Consider the following 20,330-nt stretch of genomic DNA (forward strand, 5'->3'; position numbering starts at 1 on the left):
TCTTTATCTTTCTATGTGATTGTTGTGATTGCGATCGTAATAAATGAATGAATGTACTTTAAGTAGAGAGAGTAGTAGTAGTAGTAGTAGTAGTAGCGTAGTAATATTACTGTTGTTGATAACGGTTATATAATTATTATTATTATTTTGAATGGATTATTAGAATAATGAATGATGATGATGCATAGGAGGAATAAAAATGAGTAGAGGCGCACAATAGGTAGAGCAGCGTAGAGCAGAGGGTGTGCTTTGTTGCAGATTGAATCACACAAGTGGAATGAAGTGTTGTTTTATTGGCGCCTAATTTTATCGCTTATTTCATATTTTGAAAAATGAACTTGCAAAAATTAATTTTTGGAGGGAAACTTGGTTTGTTGTGTATGATGAAGTATACTTTCATTTAGACTACAAAAGGTATCCTAAGAATACATAGATATATAAAAGAGATGGTATCATCATCACAACAACATCAACAATCCATTCACTATTCACCAGATGTAAAGGAATACGCTGAAAAGATTGGATTTAATGTAGAGAAATATACAACGTATGTTTTGTCTGTCAAAATAGAGAAGCAAACAAACAAACATAGTAAACTAACTCAAAAGATTCTAATTATATACGATACGGGACCGTAGTATTGTTGAAAATGCAAACAAAGATATTTATCATTACTTGATTTCAAATAATTTGGAACAAAAGAATCTTGGTCATTTAGAAAAGGAATTGGATATCATTCAAGTAAGTAGTAGTGAGTAGTTAGTAATGCACTGTCATTATATTCTAATATTTCATTTTAGGATTGTTTTACACAAATGAAATATAATTTTACAGAGATTGGAAGTAAACAAATGTTTATTCAATCCATCTTGAATACTGATTTCCAAAATGATCAGCAAGCTGGTTCACCGTCACAAGAATTAATCAATCAACAAGAAACTCAAATATCAAAGGGAAAAAAGGAATTTAAAGAAATCAAAGAAAACAATACAAAGTTGATAAATGAAATCATTAAAATTATAAATGATATTATTGATGGTAATGTAAAAGGATTTTAAAGAAATCCAAAAGAGCTGGGAACATTGATATTAATAATTATTAATTTATTCATTTATTATTATTATTTTGATTTAGCCGATTCAAAATTACAAAAAGATAAAGATAATATTATTGATTTATTAATTGGATCAAAATCACAAATTAATTCATTGTTTGGTATGAATGAAAAGGTCAGTGAAATGATGTCAAAAGAACTTTCATTGTTATCAGTCAATGACAAATTAATATCAAAAATAGATTGGGTATCACAATACACTAGAGTGTTAGAAAAATTAAATGGTTGCAAGGTTATTCAACAAGGATCATCAGATAATAATAATAATAATATTACATGTGAATTGACAATTGGTGGTATTGGGGGATTATCAACTATTATTTATCAAGTTTTATTAAAATTTACAAATGAAACCAATAGTAATAATAATAATAATAATAATAATGGAAATTTAATTGGGATTCAATTAAAACCTCAACCATGTAAAGAATTGGTTGAATATTTAGATGAATTGGTTCAAGATTATACTCAAAATAATAATAGTAATAATAATAATAATAATAATAATAATGATCAACAAAAACAAAAACAAAAAGAAAAAGAATTTGGTGAATTATTACAAGAGATTTCATTTACACTTAATAATTATCATCGTCGTGATAGGGAAATTGAAGTGGCAACTTTGAAATTACAAATTACTAGAAAGGATAGTATGCACACTCTTTTACATACCGATTTTCCATCAAGACATTCATGTTCTGTACAAATGGATATTGATTATCCACTTCATCCAAATTCTTTGGTTCAATTATTATCAGTTCATAAAAATGGTCAAGAAATTCCAATTTCAAAAGTATGAAAGAATAATTATTCAATATAGTTGATTAACCTACTAACATGACATGATTAATTAATTAATTAATTTATAGTTACCAAATATTCAATCAAGTTCAAATAATCTTGGACAATATTTATCATATTTATCAAATCAATTAAATCATTGATGGCCAGCCAGACTTGACTTACTTTTTGATCATCCAAAACATTTTGTAAATAAAAAAGAGAAAATAGAGAAAAATAGAAAAGAAAGTTTTTTTTTTTTTTTTAGAAGAGTAGTATAATACTTTTTCTAAAATAGGGTTTTAGGGGGGTTTTCTTGGTTTTGGAGGGGGAGAGAGGGGAATCAAGAGAAAAGAAGTACAAAGGGAATGGAATTTATTATTTTCTATTTTTTTTTTTGTTTTTTTTTTGTTTTTTTTTTTTGATATATTTTTAATTTTATTTTGGTGTTGGATAAAAATAACAAATCTTTTCCAATTTATTATTTATTTTGCTAAGTGTTTGGCTAACTATATATACAAGTATTGTTATGGATGTGTAAGGGAGGGGGAGGGGAGGGAGGGAGGTGTTGTGGTGGTGTGGAATTATTATTAATTTGGATCAAATGTGAATTGGTTTGGTAAGTTTGGTTTGGGTTGGGTTGGTTTTTGGTTATTGTCATTGTTGGTTGGTTGGTTGGTTGGTTGTTGGGGGGAGTTTTAAAATTTGAAAGTTTGTTCAAATTGAAATGTGAATGTTATGTGGTAAAGGATGAAGAAGATGATGATTGAAAGTGATTTCTTATTATTATTCTATTGAAAAATAATAAATAATAAATAATAAATAATTAAAATTGGTTTTTTTGTTTCTTTCCAATTGTCTTTGGAAAGAAGAAAAAGGTGATTAATCCACAGTCTATGATGATTCTATCTCTTGTGTGTGTAAAAGTTTAAACATATATAATGTGATTTGGAGGAGGAGGAGGAGTTGGATATATTGATATTTTTTTTTTTTTTGCTTTCCAAACATGTTTTAAGAGTTTTGGAATATTTTTTTTCTGTTGTTTTTGGTTTAACCATAAATTTAGTTATCTATCAAAATTATGATCAATGGGTTTTTTTGTATGTGTTGGTGTATATATTGTTTAAACTTTTTGTTATTGTATGATTTGGGTTGTTGGGGTGGTTGGTTTGATTGACTACTATTACTACTTTACTATTACTACTACTGCTACGATATATCCTACTACTACTACTATACTACTACTATTTGATTTTTGGATTATTTACGATGAGCATTTTTATCATGTTCCATAACCCAACGAAGATGTTGTTGAGTTGGAACTTGGTGTGAGAGGATGGTGGTAGTGGTGGGGTAGCGGTAGACGACCTTACCAGGCTGCGATGGATGGGATTGGTATTGGTGGGGAGGTGCTTGGGTGGTGGTGATATATGTGGCAGTGGGTGGACCTTGTTGGATCATCTGTTGCGAGATGTCTGGGATAGTGGCCAGTTTAGGGAGTGTGAAGGAAGGTGGGTATTCGTGAGTAGAGATGGGAGAAGAGTACATGGGTGTGGTCATATAGGTCTGCACACTGGGTGGAGGTGCAGTGGTGGCATACCAAGTATTGGGAGGTGGAGGTGGGGCCTGCAACTCAATCTCGCGTGGTCCATGGTTATGGTTGTGGTTGGGAGAGTGACCGTGTGGCTGTCCGTATGGGATACTGTGTTGAGTGTGTATGTATTGTTCGTGTGATCCCATATCATCTTCGTCGCCAAGCAAGTAGCTGGTAAGAGGAGCAGAAAAGGTGCTGCTCGAGGTCAAAAGTTGGTTGATGGAAAAGTTGGCGTTACTTTGTTGCGGCGAGTGATTCGAGAATTGGATGACCTTGCCACCACCATTACTCGACGACGAGATGATCTCGTGGGAACCGGCACTGGACGAGTTGCCTGGTGCGTTGGACGATGCGTTATGGTGCATTTGGTAGGTATGGTGAGTGGGTTGTTGGCCAAGTGCCTGTATATGCTGTTGTTGTTGTGGAGGTGGTATACTAATATTTTGATAAGTAATATGTTGGTGTTGACCAGGATGGTGTTGAAGCAATTGATGTTGATGATGTTGTTGTTGTTGTTGTTGCATCTGTTGTTGTTGTTGTTGTTGTTGATGTTGTTGGATTTGTTGGAGTTGTTGAGGTGACGACGACGACGAGCTGCCATGGTGATGGTGAATATCGACCACCTCTTGCTTTATTTTCTTTACAACCTTTTCGATGATGGCGTCATTACTACTGATATTGTTGTTGTTGTTGTTGTTGCTATTAGTGCTTGGCGATGAGTTGGCAGGCGATGCTGTCGTTGGCGTAGTAGCCGATGACGATGGAGTGGTATTGTTACTACTATTATTACTACTATTATTATTATTGTTGGCATTATTAGCGGAACGCTTGGTGGTACTAGAGTTGGCGAGGATGGCAGGGTTTTTCATGATGAGTGACTTTTTGTTTTTGAGAATGGCGATTTCCTGCTTGACACATTCCTCGGCCTCACCCTGCCCGCTCTGGAGGGTCGACTCGAGGTTCTCGATCATTTTGTTTATACTCTTGATCTTTCTGTGTGGCCAACGTGGGATGCCGTTTCGACGACAAATCTTCTTGAGCATGGTGGCACAGATGCCAAGCTCTTTGGCAACATCATTGATGGGTAGATGAAAATATTTGGACAATTGCTCAAAGCCAATTGTGGCTGTGGTTTGTGGCATAGTCATTTTTGTTTTTAAAAAAGTTTTGATTTTGTTTTTTTTTTTTACTCTATCTTTAAATTTAGATTATATTTTTTTTTTTAAAATACCTAATATAATAAATAAATATTGAGTTAATAAGATTGTAACAAGAAGAAGAAGAAGAAGATTATGTGGATTGGATGACAATGATCAATAAATAAAAAAAAATGTTAACAATGGCTAATGATGATGATGATGATTGATTGATTGATATATCTTGATAATTTAAATATATTTTCCAGAATGTATTTTTATATATATACACCGCGGATATATATGAATTATGGTTATGTGGATGGGTGGATTTTGTAGGGTGGGTATGGCCGAAGAGAAGGAGGAGGAGGGTGAGTGAGTGGAAAAACAGGGATGGAAAGAAACACTAATTAAACACACATTCACTATAGTAAAAGATTTTGATACTATACTCGAACAACAACAATCAACAATAATAATAATAATAATAATAAAATGTCTGTTTGACAATGGAATGACCAAATGACTGTCTGTCTGTCTGTCTGTCCAACAATGTGGGGACAGTGATCAACCAAGCACCTCCACATGTATAACCCAACGGACTACCTGTAGACCACCTCACCATATTGACAACGTTTGACAAAAAAACGTGGAGGAGGATAAATCTAATTATACATAAAGAAGAATGAGAGGTGAAGGTGGAGGTGTCCCTTTTTGTTTTAATTTAAAAACCCCTATCTATCCTATCCTATTCTACCTTACCCTTTCACAAAAGATAAAACCAACAAGTTGAGAGAGTTGAATTTTTTTTTTTTTGTGGGAGTACTCTTTGGGTGGTTGGCAGACAGACAGTTAAAGGATTTGATTTGTATGTATGTATGTATGTTTGGTGGTTAAAAAGAAGAATTATTTGATGATATAATTGTGAATGGTTGTTGTTTGTTGTTTACTTGGTTGACCGTCAAGGTTTTTAAATGATTAATAGTTCCTATTGTACTCTCTCTCTTTGTCTATGTCACTCTCTGTCTGATTGTTGTGTTTTTTACTCTATGAAAAAACATCAAACAAACAAGGGATGAGAGCTTATCAACGATTGATTGTGTAAGAGGGGGTAATGATTAAACACCACAATAATATACAATAATGGCTGGATGATGGGTGTGCCATGGATCGCCTGGCTGACACTAGTGTGTTGAGAAATGTGGATAGGGAGGGTTGTGATCCTGTTGATGAAAACTGACTTTTGTTTCACACACTGCACACTACACAATGTTGTTCACCGAGATGTCATGTACATTCCAAAGGTGTCGAAAAACACTATTTTTGATGATTGGGGGCACCTTGTGTGTGGTGGGGGTGGATCGACCCATCCAAAAAACAAAACAAAAAAAAAACAACCCCGCTGCCACTGGGTATGCCATTGGTTGTCATTGTTCTTGATTGAACTAGTTTGTAAGATCATGATTGACATCTCGCCCGATTTTACACAAATGTGATGGATTGGGTGATGGGTGTGTTTGTATGTAGGTGAGGTGATCCTTTTGTTAGCATTTCGACGCAAATTTATAGTCACCTCCCTATTGTTGACCACAATTGTTTAGAAAAACTACAACAAAGTGTTCGGGATGACTTTGAATATCGATATTGGGTGAAATGACGATATAAGGAAGTGGCACCTTTAAAAGGCCGTGTCTGTGTGGGTATTGTGTGGTGTCGTTGTTCGGGTGGGGGATGATAATGCTTTAAAGTACTGCACTGCTCTAAATTTAAATATTTGATCCCAAATTTATAAATAAATGAATGCCAGTTGGGGATATTTTTTAAAAAAGGAAATTTCCAAAAAAGAAAAGGAGGGTCCCTCTCCTGATGTTGGTTCGAACTTTCTAAAATGGAAATGTGTATTGATTGAATCATATAGATGATTAATTGATTGGATGTAAACTACTACTACTACTACTATTATTATTATTATTATTATTTTTCTATTTTTAAAAAGACAAACTAAACTATATAGTTATCTCTTTCTTTTCGAAAAGAAAAAATAAAATATATATATCTCTGATGATAATGACTGACTGTGAATGAATGAAGTAGAGTGCATGCCTGTAGGTATATAGGTGTATAATCTATCTCTATATAATTTGATCAAAAAAGGAAATGCTATATTTACTCTTTTTTTTTTTTTTTTTGTTTTTTTGCTTTGGTTATTTCTGATCAATAACCAAAAATAATATAAATCCAAAATGGAAAAGGAAAATAAAAGAATAAAAAATGATTGATCAATTAATCCAAAAGGCAGTAGAGTAGGTAGAGTAGGTGGATGGAGTAGGAAAGGAAGAAGAGGAGGAAACAACAATTACAAAGGGGATGTACAATTATAAAATACAAGAAATAATAATAATAATAATAATAATTTAGGGGTTGGAATTTGGTGGGGGTTATTATGTTTGGTTTGGTTTGGTTTGATTGATTGATTGATTGATTGATGACGACGATGATGATGATGAGAGTGATAAGAGTGTAGACGCGCGCGGGCATCAAACTTGGTTTCCAGTCACACACACACACAATAAAAAGAAAGAAAACAAAAAGGAATGAAAAACGGGAAAAAAAAAAAAAAAAAAAAAAAACAAAAAGAGGAGGAGGCGAGAATGGAGGAATGAACAAGGATTTTGGGTGCGACAAGTGAGGGTACCATTGGACAATATCGCTTGGATAAACATAAAGAAGCGACGAGATTGCCGGGACACCAATAATCCAAACAACACAAGCTGGTGCAACACGGTGGCTGGTATGGGCCAACAAGACGTCAGAGATATAGGGGGGTGGTTGGTATATATATATAGAGTGTCTGTTGGAATGGATGAATCAATTGATTTTCCCGTGGGACGGGTTCGGTAATTAATTGAGGAAATATCAATTCGGAATCGAATGATGATTGCCGACCGGGTGGTTGGTGGTCAGTGGGACATGGTGATTGTTGGAATCATTTCGAGATTCATTATTCCCAAGATTAGTTTAGTTTAGTTTGTCTGTCTCTCTGTCTGTCTGTCTGTCTGTTGGGCGATAAAGGAGACATGATGGACTGGGCGCCAGTGATGGGGTGCCGACAACAACAACAACAACAACAACAACTCAACTATTTTACAAACAATATTTACCTTTTTGTTTTTTTTCTAAAAAATGGATACCGTACAGTGAGGAGAGGCTTGATTGATTGATTGAATGACTGTCTGTTTGGTTGGTAAAAGATAAATGGGAAAGGAATTAGTAAGTAAAGTTAATCAACAACGGACGGGTGGATTTAATTGAATGAATGAATCGATTTCGGTCGGGTTGGTTAGTGTGAGTGAGTGAGTGTGAGTGACGATGGTGATTTGAAACGACATTCCAAGGTCTCTTACAATGATGGGTGGTATGGTAGTGAATGAATGACTGACTAACTGACTGACTGATTGGAATTTTAAGAGGTACAAAAAGTAAAAGCTACCACTACTATAACTATTTCTGATATGGTTCTATCTTGATTATATTATATATTTTATAACAACAAATATTATTTTTATATATAAATATATATATATCTAACTTTATAATACACAATAACAATAAAATGATTAGAAAATGAAAGGAAAGGATAATTTAAATAATGAAACGTTGTTGTGTCTGGAAACATGATACGGAATTGGATGGATCCACCAACCAAGCAGAAGGAGTAGTAGTAGTAGGAAGAGGAGAGAGAGAGAGGGTGGGGAAGGGGGGGGGAAACCCTCTCTTTATAACAAACATGTTTGATTTGATTTAGATGAATTTACCAAAAGATATTTAAATCATCCTAATGGCTTGGCTGGTAACAAGCAAGCAGACAGACGTACAATAGTGTAGTTGGTGGTGGTAGTGTTAGTGGTGATGAAAAAAAAAAAAACTATATCAACACAATCAATCAATCAATCACCACAAAAACAACCACCATTTGATTATTGTTGTACACAATATATATTTTGATCCTCCCTCTCTCTCTGTATTTGGCAATCACCGTTTACTACTAAACTCTATTATTGGTATTGATTATCATCATCATCATCAGTGTTTTTGGATGACACATCATCATCATCATCATCCAACCCACCCAATGTTATTATTATTATTATTATTGATTGTTATTGATTATTGTTATTATTACAATTTCAAACGGATAGATAATATTGGGGGGTAGTGTATGGATTGATTGGGTTAGGGGAGGGAGGGTGAAGGTTGTGTTTTTTTGGGAATGGTAGAAAAGTTTGGAATACAAAGAGATAAATCTCTGTTTGTCCGTCCATCCATCCAATCCATTCAATCCTCCATCCATCCATCCATCCATCCATTCTTGTTCAACTCAATCGAAATTGATGACGGATGGGAATCGTCGGTATTTCAAGCATAGAGTATAATAATAATAATAATACCAAGTGCGTGGTCGTACATGATGTGTATTATTGTTGTTGTTGTTGTCCAATAAATACTTTTACTTTCGTCGTTTTTCCTACCCTTTAGCCAAGGGTATATTTTTAAATAAATAAGTGATGATGATGGTTGGTGATGATTGGTGATGATGGTGTGTTGATATATATAAAACGGTCAACCATTTTTAAAAACTGCGTGGAAAAAGGTGGAATTATGGCAATTTATAATATTATAATATTATAAATTCATACAAACACAATACATCATGACATGACATGACACAGGCCATGGTTGTATTTTCAATTATAATATTTCTTCCTATTCTTCTTCTTCTTCTTTGGTAAAAGTTTGTTTTTTTGTTTGTTTGAATTACAGAACAGAAAAAAAAAAGTTTAAAAAAAAAAGATCAAGATATGAGATTGATCGATTTGGGGGGGTGTGGTAGGATAGGTGGGTAGTACTAACTTATAATTACTTTTGGTTTTATACACTTTCTGTTATTATTTCTATTTTCTTATAACCTATTACTACTAATAATAAAATTATTAATATTTTTGAAATTATTATTATTATTATTATTACTGAATATATATGTTATAATTTTGGAATAAACAAATAAAATAAAACAATGACAACAACAATGATAATGATGGTTATTTGTAGGTTGATTGGAAAATGATGATCTGTTTGTTGTTGTTGTTGTTGTCTAGCCAAAAAGTCAAAGTGTTTGTTGACACCGACTAAAGCCGATTATTGTATTGGAGGAAGGAGAGAATCAAGTTGTCGACAATAATAATAATAATCATAATATAATATTATTATTATTATTATTAAAATCAATTGGTGTGGCTAGCTGGCTGGCTGGCTGGCTACTTTGAATAATAATATATATATATATAGTATGAAAGATTGAGTGTGAGATTGTCTTGGAGTAGTATGGGCGCATTGTAGAGTAGTGTTGTAGCAAGCTTAGAAGATCAAACTAAATACATCCGATACAAACTCACTGTAAGAGCTCCTCTCCTCCTCCTACAATTTTGTCGCCATCGTTTGTGTTCACAAAAATAAAAGCTACCAATCTAGCTGGATTTGATTGATGAGATGATGGATATTGGATGATTGAACACGAAGTGAGATGTGTGGTATATGTACATTGGGGGCAACCGTCGTGTTGATGATAAGAATATTATATATCAATAATAATGGTTAATGGATGGGGGTTGGGGGTGAAAAGAAGTGTTAACAAATGCTAGTACTAGTGTGTTGATTGTGATTGCCATCGTCATCTGGACGAATATGGTCCATATTCACATGGTGGGGGGGGTTGCACATTCCCCCTCCCTCTACTAACCCCTAACAGACATTGTTTGATTGATCAATGTCGGCTAATGGATAAGATAACAGTAGTAGTAGTAGTAGTAGTAGTAGTAGTAGGTAGTGTGTGCGTGGTACCATCATATGTTTGAAAGTGTAGTTTTTGATCGCCGATTTTAGAATGATATGCTATATTTATATCTGTTTTGATTACTACTTTAATGTTTTCATTCTTTTAGCACCCCCTTCTCTTCTTTTCCCTTTCTTCTCCTTTTGTCCAGGAATGTAAAGTATTCTTTTCTCCTTTTAAAGGTATATCGAATGTCGTCAATCTTGGAACCAATACATATATAAACCAACTAACTTGTCATCGTTATTATTATTATTATACCTCATTGTTAAAAGTAGATCTTGATAGTAACCGTGTGGTATTGTTGTTATTGTCCTTTAGTTTTATAATCTATTATTATCATATCATATAGTATAGATATAATAGATATATATATATATATATTTGATTGATTCAATTCTCGATCGATAATACTGTCTTGTATCTGTATCTGTTCTAGAAAGAAACGTCGTCGTTGTCGTCGTCGTCGTCGATGGTGTGTGTAAGAACGAAAAAAAAATAGAAAATAAAAAAAACTCTCTACGATAGAGAGAAACTTGGGTGTGGGTTATTATTGTTTGTCTACTTTACTTTCTTACTTTAGTGTGTTGCAATGCGATGTTCTGTCTATCTATCTATCTCTAAATAGAATATAACTATACTATAAATTCTAATAATAAAAATAGATGTTGTTGAAGTGGCAGAGTGGAGTGGGTTAGTCTGTAAAATATCTATCTTTGCTTTGCAAAAAAAACAAAAAGTAATCGTATATTTTCTCTCTAATTGTGAACAAAACAAATAGTGTGGTGGTTGGTTAGGCAAAGCTCGATGAGAAAAAGAATTCTGACCTGTCTCAAAGAGGGGGATAAAAAAAACACAAAAAGGGAAGTTAGAGTTGAATTGAGTTGTTTGTTTTATCAATCAAGCTGGCAAGAAGATATATTTTTTCTGTCTTTTGAGACACCCACTCAGACTACTTTGAGCCCCTTGGCAAGACGGCCTCATTCAAAAAAATAAAAAAAACCACAACGAATTTTTATTGTTTTTTTTTTTTCTAAAATCCTCCAAGCTCTCTCTTGTCAGGTTGTGTGACTTGAGAGAAAGGGCATCCATCCAATCCATCGATATCGATGTTGAAGTGAATCGATGGGTTTTGGCACACCCCCCAATCCATCAGACGCATGCCCTTTTCCCTGTCAAAAGTTTTTGATGAAAAAGAAAGAAATCCGTCAACAAACCCCAACCCACCCTTCTTCTTGCATCGATCACAAACTAGTTGAGAGTGTGCTCGTGAGGCCAACACACGCTTTCCAATTAATTAATTAAGTGGGTGGGGGATGAACAATGAGCCGAGATTTTATTATTTATCCTTTTAGTCTATACCCGAGGTGGTGGTGGTGGCATACCCTTTTTTTTACTTTGAATGAGGGAATATCTCTTGAGTGTCAAAAGATATCTACTGTTGTCTTTGCAGAATGACTAAACCTTTGCTAGTAGTCTTGTGGTTGGTTGTTCCCCCTTCCTCGCTTCTTCTTTAAAGAAAAAGGATCACGATGGCAATGGGGTGTAGGGGAGATTTTTAGGCCTGATCCCCGACCAATGAAATTCATTGGTTCATTGACGAATGTCAGGTGTGGAAAATGTGTCATTTAACTTGTTTATCTTTAGTTGTTAAGATCAGTTCGACTGATAAATAATATAACGTATATTTCCTTGTATTGGTAACAATGGTGTTATTGTTGTTGTTGTTGTCATTATCGAATCTTTGAAACACATCCCGGAGATCTAGATTATAAAAAAAAACACAAAATAGTGATTTGTAAAAGGAGGAAACGGTTAATTTATTTTAAAATAAATTAAGATATTATTATTTAATTTTTGTATTTATTTATTTATTTTCTTTTCTTTGTAAATCTTGAAAGAGCATCAACTTGTTCAGTTGGATTTAGGATAGCATCTTCACGAGCATGTTTTGCAGCCAAACGAGTTTCAGTGATACGGTCACGCTTGGATTGATCGAATTTCATACGACGAGCGTCTGGTTGAGCCTTGATTTCTCTCTTGAATTTCTTTTCTTCGGTCGAGATCTTTTGATCGACCTTGCCGAGGTAATCTTGGTTGAGATGGATCATATCGTGTGGAATCTTTTCCAAGAGTTGGCGAACCTCACGTTCGTTACGGGCCTTGGTGGTTTCGTAAATGTCGGCTTCCTTGGAGTCAAAGTTGGCCGTGGCAGAGCCTGGCACGACCCAGCTGCTGTAGCCATGTTCATGACTGACACCGAGGAAATCTTCAAAGGGACAGAAACGGACACGTTTGGCGGTCGAGTTGGCGTAATGACGGTGATTGAGGTATGGTTCGACGACAGCCGTGTCAAAGGGGTTCTTCCACATGACTGTATGTGTCCCATTGGCAACTGCCAATACATTGGTATCAGATAGCGAGATAGAGGTAGGACGTCCCTTTAGCTTGTACGAATGCATCTCTTGGAACGAGTTTCTGAGGTCGAATACCTTGACGACACCTTCGTGGCCTGCAGTCACCATATAATTACCAGAGAGCGATGTTGCAACACCCGTGACATTGCCACTGTGTGCAAGAATCTTGACAACGGGGTTGGGGGTGTTGGGAGTCCACAATGAGACGACACCGGCCGCATCACCCGAATGCACGACTCCATTGGCGACATTGACAGTCACCGCCGTTGCCACACTCTTCATCTCGTGTTTAGCAACGACCGATCCAATCGACACATCCTCATAAGTAATAAACGATCGATGAGGATTCAACGAAGTGGACAAGAGTAAAAAGTGGTACGGCAAAAATGCTACGTGTCCAGGATCAGGATGACTCTTTAATTGATGTAACTGTGTTCCTTGATTATCATAAATATAAACAAAATTCTTTTGTGCTAATGCAAACATTGTCTCATTATGTAAGAAACTAAAGAAATGATAAATATTAATATAAATATAAATATAAATATAAATATAAATAAATAATATAATGTGTGTGTTTGTTATTATATATATATATATATATATATATTTAAACATACCAAGCATCTCTAATTGAATCTTGTAAATGTTTCTCAAAGAATTTCTTTCCTCTTTTCCATTCGACGGTTGCAACGTAACCAGATTCACCAGCTATCAATAAATGCTTTCCATTACGAGTAAAGTCAAATTCAAATGGTCCGTTTGGTGTCAATACCAATTCAAACATCTTGGCCGATGTTTGTAAATCTACATGTTCTTCGATTTGATGTTGTTTATATTTATATGTTTTCTCTCCTTTATCTGCTTCAATAAATCTGTACAAATCAAAACAAATCAAAATAAGTTTAATAATTGATCAATTCTAATTATCCACTACTCTAACATATAACATACCCAGAACTACCTTCAGCAAGCATTAATTCAGATTGAAGATTCTTCTTTGCAGCTTCCTTTCTATTCTTTTCATATTTCTTTAATCTTTGTTGAAGTACAGGGTTTTTAATATTCTAGAAATATAAACAAACACAAACAAATGGATTAGGAATCAATCTAAAGATGAATGATAATAATGAATGATGGTAATGTACATACATTTGGATTTGCAAAATCACCTCTAGTATACTTTTTAATCTCTGCAGTAGCCTTTTCAATAGGTTCTTTCTTTACTTTTTCTTTTGGGGTGAATGATAACTTTGCACCTGTTCTTTCTTTTGTGTATTGTTGTTCATCATTTTCTTTTTTAACTTTTGTTTTTGTATTTGTATTATTATCTATATTTTCATTATTATTGTTACTATCATTATTATCTATACTATCATTTTCTAATTTAATCTTTTGTTCAGATTGTTGTTGTTTATTATTGTTTTTATTGTTGTTGTTGTTATTCTTTTTGCCTATATTGAAACTCATTCTTTTCTATTTACAGTATTGTGTAATAGGTGCGTTGTCGTACGACTCTATATATGTGAATGAATGATTATTCTTATTATTATTATTAATAACTATGAAGAGATTGCCCTAAAATGACCTATCGATTGTTGTACAAATTTAAAAGTACTCAGGTTGAGAGGTCCAAAAAAACGACCGAAAGTGAAATAACGCGAACGATTGAATTTATTATTATTTTTTTCAATTATTGTTATTACCTCTAAACTTATTTGTAAATACATATACACTTATACATACATACATACTTATTTATACTAAATATAATATAATATAGAAACATGGCATTTGGTGAAAAATCAGGCTTTAAAAAGAAAAAGGTTGTTGCTTTCAAACCAGTATCAGACGATAAAATTAAAGAAATCAAATTCGATGCTCATAAGAGAAAGTATGTACACCCACTATACACTTGAATCAGATATGATAGGTATCTAATATCTTAATCTATCTATCTATCTTAGGGATTTCATAACAGGATTTCATAGAAGAAAAGATGATAGAAGAGAGGTTGCCAAACAACAAGCTATTAAAAAGGAAAAGGATGATATCAAAGAACAAAAGAGATTGAAAAAGGTACAAGAAGAAGCTTTATATAATAACTATCTCGCTGGTCTTGGTCAAAGTTTAACAGGATCTGATGATGAACAAGAGGAAAGTGAGAGTAGTGAAAGTGAAGATGATGAACAAGAAACTAAAAGAGTTAAACTTGGAGCATCAGAGGAAGAAGAAAAGGTAGATGAAAATGGAGATGAAATCAATAGTGGAAAAGGAATCATACAAAAAAAGACAAAGGAATATGAAAACGAATCATCAGTAATTACAACCATTGTCACTCCACTATCATTTAATAGTGATGGTGAAGAAGAAGAAGAAGGACAAGATGGAAGTGGTGATGATGATGATGAAGATGAAGAAGAAGACGGAGAGAATAATGGAGATAACAAGAAAAAGAATGATGGTGAAAAGAAAGGTAAAAAGAGAAAAAAGAGATCAACCAATATCGTTCAAGCAAATAGTATCAGAGAAGTGGTAGATGCCAAGAAGAAGATTTTCCTCGACGATCAAGGAAGAAAGGTTATGATGCGTAAGATCAAAGGTAAAATCCTTCCCATCGTCATGTCTGAACGTGCCCAAGAAGCCGTTGAACATGGTTGGAAACTACCAAGACCACTTCGTATTCATCACAAAAAGAGTTGGAATCCTTTGAAAAAGAAAACTCCAAAGAAATAAGAAATATTATAATAATAATAATAATAATAAGAATATTTAATAATAGTATAGGGTATGATTATTTAATATTAATAGTAATAATAATAATAATAATATATTTAAATATAAATAATGTTGTTTATTAACATTCATTCTTCTATTCTTTACAAATATTCCAAGGGAATAAATTTATTTATTTAATTTTTTTTTTCTAATCAAACATTTATACTTTGTATTTGATTGATTTATGGCTTTTGAGCAGTTGTAAGATAAGCAAGAGAATTTAATTTTAATTGACCGGTTGGATAAATTTCAAGAGCAATTTCTTTAATGGTTTGTTCAAAGAGGTGTTGGTTGGCAATGGGAAGTGATTCTTTGGCACTTGCAAACACTGGATTACCATTGATGAATACTAAAAATTCATCAAGTGAGCATTCCATACTGTGCTCTTTGGGTGTGACCTTGATATTGACAAAACCAGCTTGTTTGAATAGTTGTTCAATACCGACTGGATCGGCAAGACTGTTGACTGGAGATGGTCCACTTGGTGGACGAGAAGGGTCTAGTTTGGCAATCGTTCCAATGAGAACGGCAGCAGTTGGATTAGTCATTGACCAAGTAGCAATACCACATGTGCCACCTGACTTTAAAACACGAAACATTTCAGTGATACCACGTATTTTATCGGGAAAGAACATTAGACCAAAGACAATGTAAACAAAGTCAAATGAGTTGTCTGAGAGTGTTAGGTTTTGACCATCCATCTCTTGTGCTGTAATGTTGTTGATACCTCCTTCTTTTTGAATCTCCTTTTCCAAACACTTTAACATCTCTGATGAAAAGTCAGTTGCTAGTACATGTCCACCAACCGACTTTATTCTATTGGCTGTAATGATTGACATTGCACCAGCACCCGTTGCAATATCTAAAACCTTTACACCTTGTTTAATCTTTCCATCCAATGGTATAGTGTCATTGAGTAAGTCTTGGGCAAATGATCTTGTAAAACCTGTCTTTTGCATCATATCCATATATCCTTCAGCTGATTGATCCCATCCTTTTGATGTTTGTTCAAGTTTAATTGTTGTTGTCATGTTTTATATATATATATATCTATCTCTCTCTCTCTCTCTATATATATATATATATATCTTCTTTTCAATATATTATTTTTTGTTTACTTTAAACAATTAAAACAATGCAACGCAATGCATACATACAAAACACAACACACACTAATTATGTATGTGTGTCAATATTCTTTCGTGTGTTTCAGAGTCTGAATGAAATTTAATTTAATTTATTTTTTTGAAGTTCAAAAGATCTTTCTTTACTCTTCTAATGCCATTGTCGTTGTTGGTGCTTCTTCTCTTCCATCTTCTTCTTCTTCTTCTTCTCCTTCTTTATCCATTTCTTGGCTAATTTCCCTACACCATAGTATATAACCTATCATACCAGAGTCACACCATATACTTGATATTGGGTTGGTAAAATTGGTAATAATGGTTGATAAAATGGAGAGTAAATAGTCATTGTGGGTATCATGTTGTTGTTGTTGTTGTTGTTGTTGTTGTTGTTGTTGTTGTTGTTGTTGTTTGTGCTTGACCAAATCATTGGCAGATATGACCAAAAAAGAAACTAGGTCGACAAGATCATCAGCTGGGTCTTCTTCTTCGTCAAAGTATGATAGTACTAGTGCACCTACCAAGTCAGCAATTTCTTGAATTTCAGCGTAATGAAAACTCTGGAATTGGAGATCGGCTTGGACACTGAACATTTTGGGAATCATATCTTGTTTGAGGAACCGGATGATTTGTGATTTTTGGGTGTTTGGGATTTCTATATTTCCAAGGTATGTCAAGTAAATCAATAGTTTGAGTGAGTGTAGGTCATCGGTGGCAATAAAAGTGTCGATTGTCTCTTGAAGGTATCGTGGTGCGTCTTTGTGTTGACGGGCGATGCTATGGGAAAGTAAGACCAATAGTGGTGTCTTCCTTGCCTTTCGACGATACCCAAATTGACCACCTCTTCTCTGTAATTCAATTTCTTTGGCAAGAGAAATTAACTGATTGATGTATGGATACAATCTACCTTGAAACACCTCGATTAAATCCAAAAGTTGTGTTTCGTCTGTACAATTGATGAGTTTTATAATCAATGGTAGATAGATAGATAACTCTTTTCTTGTTGTTTCCGGTGTACACCATTTAGAGAGATGTCTTATTAAATGTTGATCAATGAATTGATGGTCATAATCTTTTCCGTGTAGCACTCGATTAATAATAACCTTTAAGTACTTTATATTTTCGTTATTTGGTGCCTTGTAGAAATGTTCAATCACTCTTTTTACAATAAATGTATTACCTCTAAATCGATCCAACAAAGTAATAATTATAGGATTTAGAGTTGGAGGAACCTAGTAGTAGTAGAAATCAAATTTAAAAAATAATAAAGTAAGTAATCATGTCAAAAAAACTTGTGTGATTATATATATTAATATTTGTAGAGCACATACAAGAGAGGTTTGTTGTTGGTATCGAGTATAACCCAAAAAAGATATTGATGCCATGGAAACTACGTTGATGTTGTTTGATGCCAATGCTTTTTCACAAGCAACTGTGAAAATGTCCAAAAAGGGTGTGTGAAGTTTATTTTCGAGCATCAGTTCGAAATTGGTACATAGATGATATAATATTTCAGGTTCCAATGGTTTCTGTTGGTTGATTATACGTGAATAACCTTCTTTAATAGGATCGAGATCATTTGGTTGGAATCGATCAACTACTTTTGATATAAATGTTAAATATTCAAATTGAACATCAGGGTGATCATCATTCTGTAAAATGGAAAAAATTCTTAAATATCATAAAAAGTTAATAAATAAATAACTAAATAAATAATAATAATAATAATAATAATAATAATAATAATAATAATAATATATATATATATAATAATATATACCTATTATCTAAAATATTGAGTATTTGGGGATCTGGACGTTCAGTATTCCAAGGGTTTTGTGGTTGTAGAGCACTTAGATTTAATAATTTGAAAATTGTTAATCTTTCTTGCCAACATGTTGTTGTTGTTGTTGTATTTTGTTGTTGTTGTTGTTGTTGTTGTTGTTGTTGTTGTAAATATAAAATGACACTTTCGAGAACAAGTTGAAATACAGTTTCACAAGTTATGGCCTTTGGGATTGAAAAAGATTTGACTCTAGGAACTTGACTCCAAGTTTTCAAGTACACTCCATCTGGGGTATAACTTGGTGGAGGTGGTGGTGGTGGTGGTGGAAGATAATGGATGTGGATGAGTGTTGGGATAGCTTTTCTTAGAAATGGTAGAGAATACATGATATCCTCCTCCATTTCATAAGTTTGAAAGGGACGTAGGAAACGACCACGTTGTGTTAAATCCTGTAGACAATTAAATATGGCATATGCCATTTCATTTTTGAGTTGTCCTTCTGGCAAGAGGTGATGTTCAAAGATTGGTAAATACTTTAATACATCATTTTGTTGATAAAGTCTCCAAATAGTACCCAACGTTTCAATGACAATCTCTGAATGATCAGATGATGTTGTTTTGACAATTTCAATCAATACATTGTCAATGATGGTCAACCTTTTTTTGGTGGCCACACTATCTTCACCATCAAGATCTTTCTCATTGACATTGAATTGATTGAACCACTTGAATGTTTCAATTCTAAATAGATTAACATCATCATCACTATTATCTTTTTAAAAGAAAGTAAGTAAGTAAGTAAGTAAAAAATGAATGATTATTATAATATTAATTGGTTTGCTTGTCCAAGTTTGTTGTTAAGAAATCTGTCAACCAGTATGTAAAACTTACATTGTTTGGTCAAGATGTAGAATACTATTTTATGTAGACGTTGAAATAATAAAGTACAAGTATTGGGGTCAATGGGTGTAACATGATTCTCCAAACAGTCAAGTATAAACGATCGTATTTGAATCTTTGTTTTGTTGGTTAAAAGATTTAATATTGAGTCGTCGACTATACTGACTTCATCTCCAGCAAAGCCATCACCATACACGGTTTTTGGATCTGTCCAAACGTTTTCCACCAACCAATTCAAACACATCAAAGATATCTACCACCAATAATAATAATAATCAAAATAATGATTAATAATTATAAATGTTGCATGATCATCATCATTATCATCAAGATTGATATTGTACTTACATTGTCGTTATAACATATATTGTTGTCATCGAATAATTGGTTCTCATCGTTATTGTTACATGCGATATAAAGCAAGTTTAGTATTACTTGATTTGGGTGTTCTTGCAAGTGATCTCTTAATATTTTATCACCACGATTTTCTTGTGTTTCTTTGACCCATGATTCTACCAACTCTATAAACTCTTTACTCGGTATCATACTAATATCATCATCACTACATTGTTTGTCATTTTTATCATCATCATTATCTCTATCTACCGCCGACACTGATGTATCTGTATCTGTATTACTACTGTTATTACAAGTTTTGTTGTTGTTGTTGTTCTCTAGTATCGATTTATCATCATTAACAACATGATTATCATGATCATCATTATCATCGACGAATGATAACGGTTGTCTATCAATCTCTTGATAAACACGTTTCATGATGATAGTATTTGTATCTTGAGTTTGTGTATGTATG

General features: G+C 33.5%; 6 protein-coding genes across 6 annotated transcripts; 2 read left to right on the forward strand and 4 right to left on the reverse strand.

The window, feature by feature from the left end:
* Positions 1 to 43: 43 nt before the first annotated feature.
* On the forward strand, positions 44 to 2,058 carry DFA_10502 (uncharacterized protein; the record flags this gene model as incomplete). Its single annotated transcript, XM_004354350.1, has 6 exons — positions 44 to 100; positions 405 to 591; positions 719 to 741; positions 801 to 1,038; positions 1,135 to 1,907; positions 1,984 to 2,058. 6 exons carry the CDS (start codon positions 44 to 46, stop codon positions 2,056 to 2,058), a joined length of 1,353 nt encoding a protein of 450 aa, XP_004354402.1.
* A 622-nt stretch (positions 2,059 to 2,680) lies between these two features.
* Positions 2,681 to 4,636, reverse strand: DFA_10503 (RWP-RK domain-containing protein; the record flags this gene model as incomplete). Its single annotated transcript, XM_004354351.1, has 2 exons — positions 2,681 to 2,685; positions 3,163 to 4,636. 2 exons carry the CDS (start codon positions 4,634 to 4,636, stop codon positions 2,681 to 2,683), a joined length of 1,479 nt encoding a protein of 492 aa, XP_004354403.1.
* A 7,749-nt stretch (positions 4,637 to 12,385) lies between these two features.
* On the reverse strand, positions 12,386 to 14,401 carry wdr46 (WD40 repeat-containing protein; the record flags this gene model as incomplete). The annotated part of the gene is made up of 4 exons (XM_004354352.1): positions 12,386 to 13,436; positions 13,552 to 13,806; positions 13,886 to 13,998; positions 14,084 to 14,401. 4 exons carry the CDS (start codon positions 14,399 to 14,401, stop codon positions 12,386 to 12,388), a joined length of 1,737 nt encoding a protein of 578 aa, XP_004354404.1.
* A 317-nt stretch (positions 14,402 to 14,718) lies between these two features.
* On the forward strand, positions 14,719 to 15,667 carry DFA_10505 (uncharacterized protein; the record flags this gene model as incomplete). Its single annotated transcript, XM_004354353.1, has 2 exons — positions 14,719 to 14,825; positions 14,899 to 15,667. The coding sequence occupies 2 exons, from the start codon at positions 14,719 to 14,721 to the stop codon at positions 15,665 to 15,667; spliced, it is 876 nt and encodes a 291-aa protein (XP_004354405.1).
* A 224-nt stretch (positions 15,668 to 15,891) lies between these two features.
* On the reverse strand, positions 15,892 to 16,740 carry DFA_10506 (putative SAM dependent methyltransferase; the record flags this gene model as incomplete). The annotated part of the gene is made up of 1 exon (XM_004354354.1): positions 15,892 to 16,740. The coding sequence occupies one exon, from the start codon at positions 16,738 to 16,740 to the stop codon at positions 15,892 to 15,894; it is 849 nt and encodes a 282-aa protein (XP_004354406.1).
* Positions 16,741 to 16,976: 236 nt separating this feature from the next.
* DFA_10507 (uncharacterized protein) lies at positions 16,977 to 20,293 on the reverse strand (the record flags this gene model as incomplete). The annotated part of the gene is made up of 5 exons (XM_004354355.1): positions 16,977 to 18,062; positions 18,162 to 18,501; positions 18,611 to 19,388; positions 19,508 to 19,769; positions 19,865 to 20,293. The coding sequence occupies 5 exons, from the start codon at positions 20,291 to 20,293 to the stop codon at positions 16,977 to 16,979; spliced, it is 2,895 nt and encodes a 964-aa protein (XP_004354407.1).
* Positions 20,294 to 20,330: the final 37 nt, after the last annotated feature.

The sequence above is a fragment of the Cavenderia fasciculata genome, assembly GCF_000203815.1.
Source record: "Cavenderia fasciculata unplaced genomic scaffold Scf_EU5ZYIE02H8LDV-5, whole genome shotgun sequence".
In the NCBI taxonomy this organism is placed as follows: Eukaryota; Evosea; class Eumycetozoa; order Acytosteliales; family Cavenderiaceae; genus Cavenderia; species Cavenderia fasciculata.